At 25.7% G+C, this 525-nt stretch overlaps 1 protein-coding gene across 1 annotated transcript in view; it reads right to left on the bottom strand.

The window, feature by feature from the left end:
• LOC107629580 overlaps positions 1–133 on the bottom strand; it is a 789-nt gene extending 656 nt beyond the window's left edge. Inside the window, exon 1 of the mRNA XM_016332394.2 lies at positions 1–133. Within this exon, the coding sequence (XP_016187880.1) occupies positions 1–2 (2 nt within the window). The 5' untranslated portion in view covers positions 3–133.

Genomic DNA, 525 nt, shown 5'->3' with positions numbered 1-525 from the left:
ATATCATTTATATAAAATATGGTATAATCTCTATTTTATTTTCTTTTTTTTTTTTTTGGGTGTTCCTTTCTCTTTTTGTTTATGAACTGAAGAGTGAAGAGTGAAGACAGGAGTTAGTGAACTAAAGAGAAGGCATTGGATATGATATGATAAGGCATGCTTCTACTATACACCCTTACTCAAACTCAAACTCTAGTCCTTCACCAATAACTCTGGTTTCAACCGGCAACCTGCTATTACCTGTTTACAAAATTATTGATTTTAATTTCCACAAAAGAATAATCATTATTTCAGAATTGACCGTGGAAACTTTAGTTTTTAGGCAGGTATTTTGACCACTAAAAAGCAGTTTTCTTTTCTTTCTTCATAAAAAGTGGGTTATTATTGATTATATACAATTATGCAAGTTTTTTTAATTAAAATAAAAATTACTAAAAGACCATCAGAATTTATTTTTTGTGATGATTATTTTTTATTATTATTTTTAATTATTAACCTAATTTTTTTAGTTTAATAATTAAAAAA

The sequence above is a fragment of the Arachis ipaensis genome, chromosome B03, assembly GCF_000816755.2.
Source record: "Arachis ipaensis cultivar K30076 chromosome B03, Araip1.1, whole genome shotgun sequence".
Lineage (NCBI taxonomy): Eukaryota > Viridiplantae > Streptophyta > Magnoliopsida > Fabales > Fabaceae > Arachis > Arachis ipaensis.
Note: the sequence above shows the minus strand (reverse complement) of the source record. Positions and strands in the feature narration are given on the sequence as shown.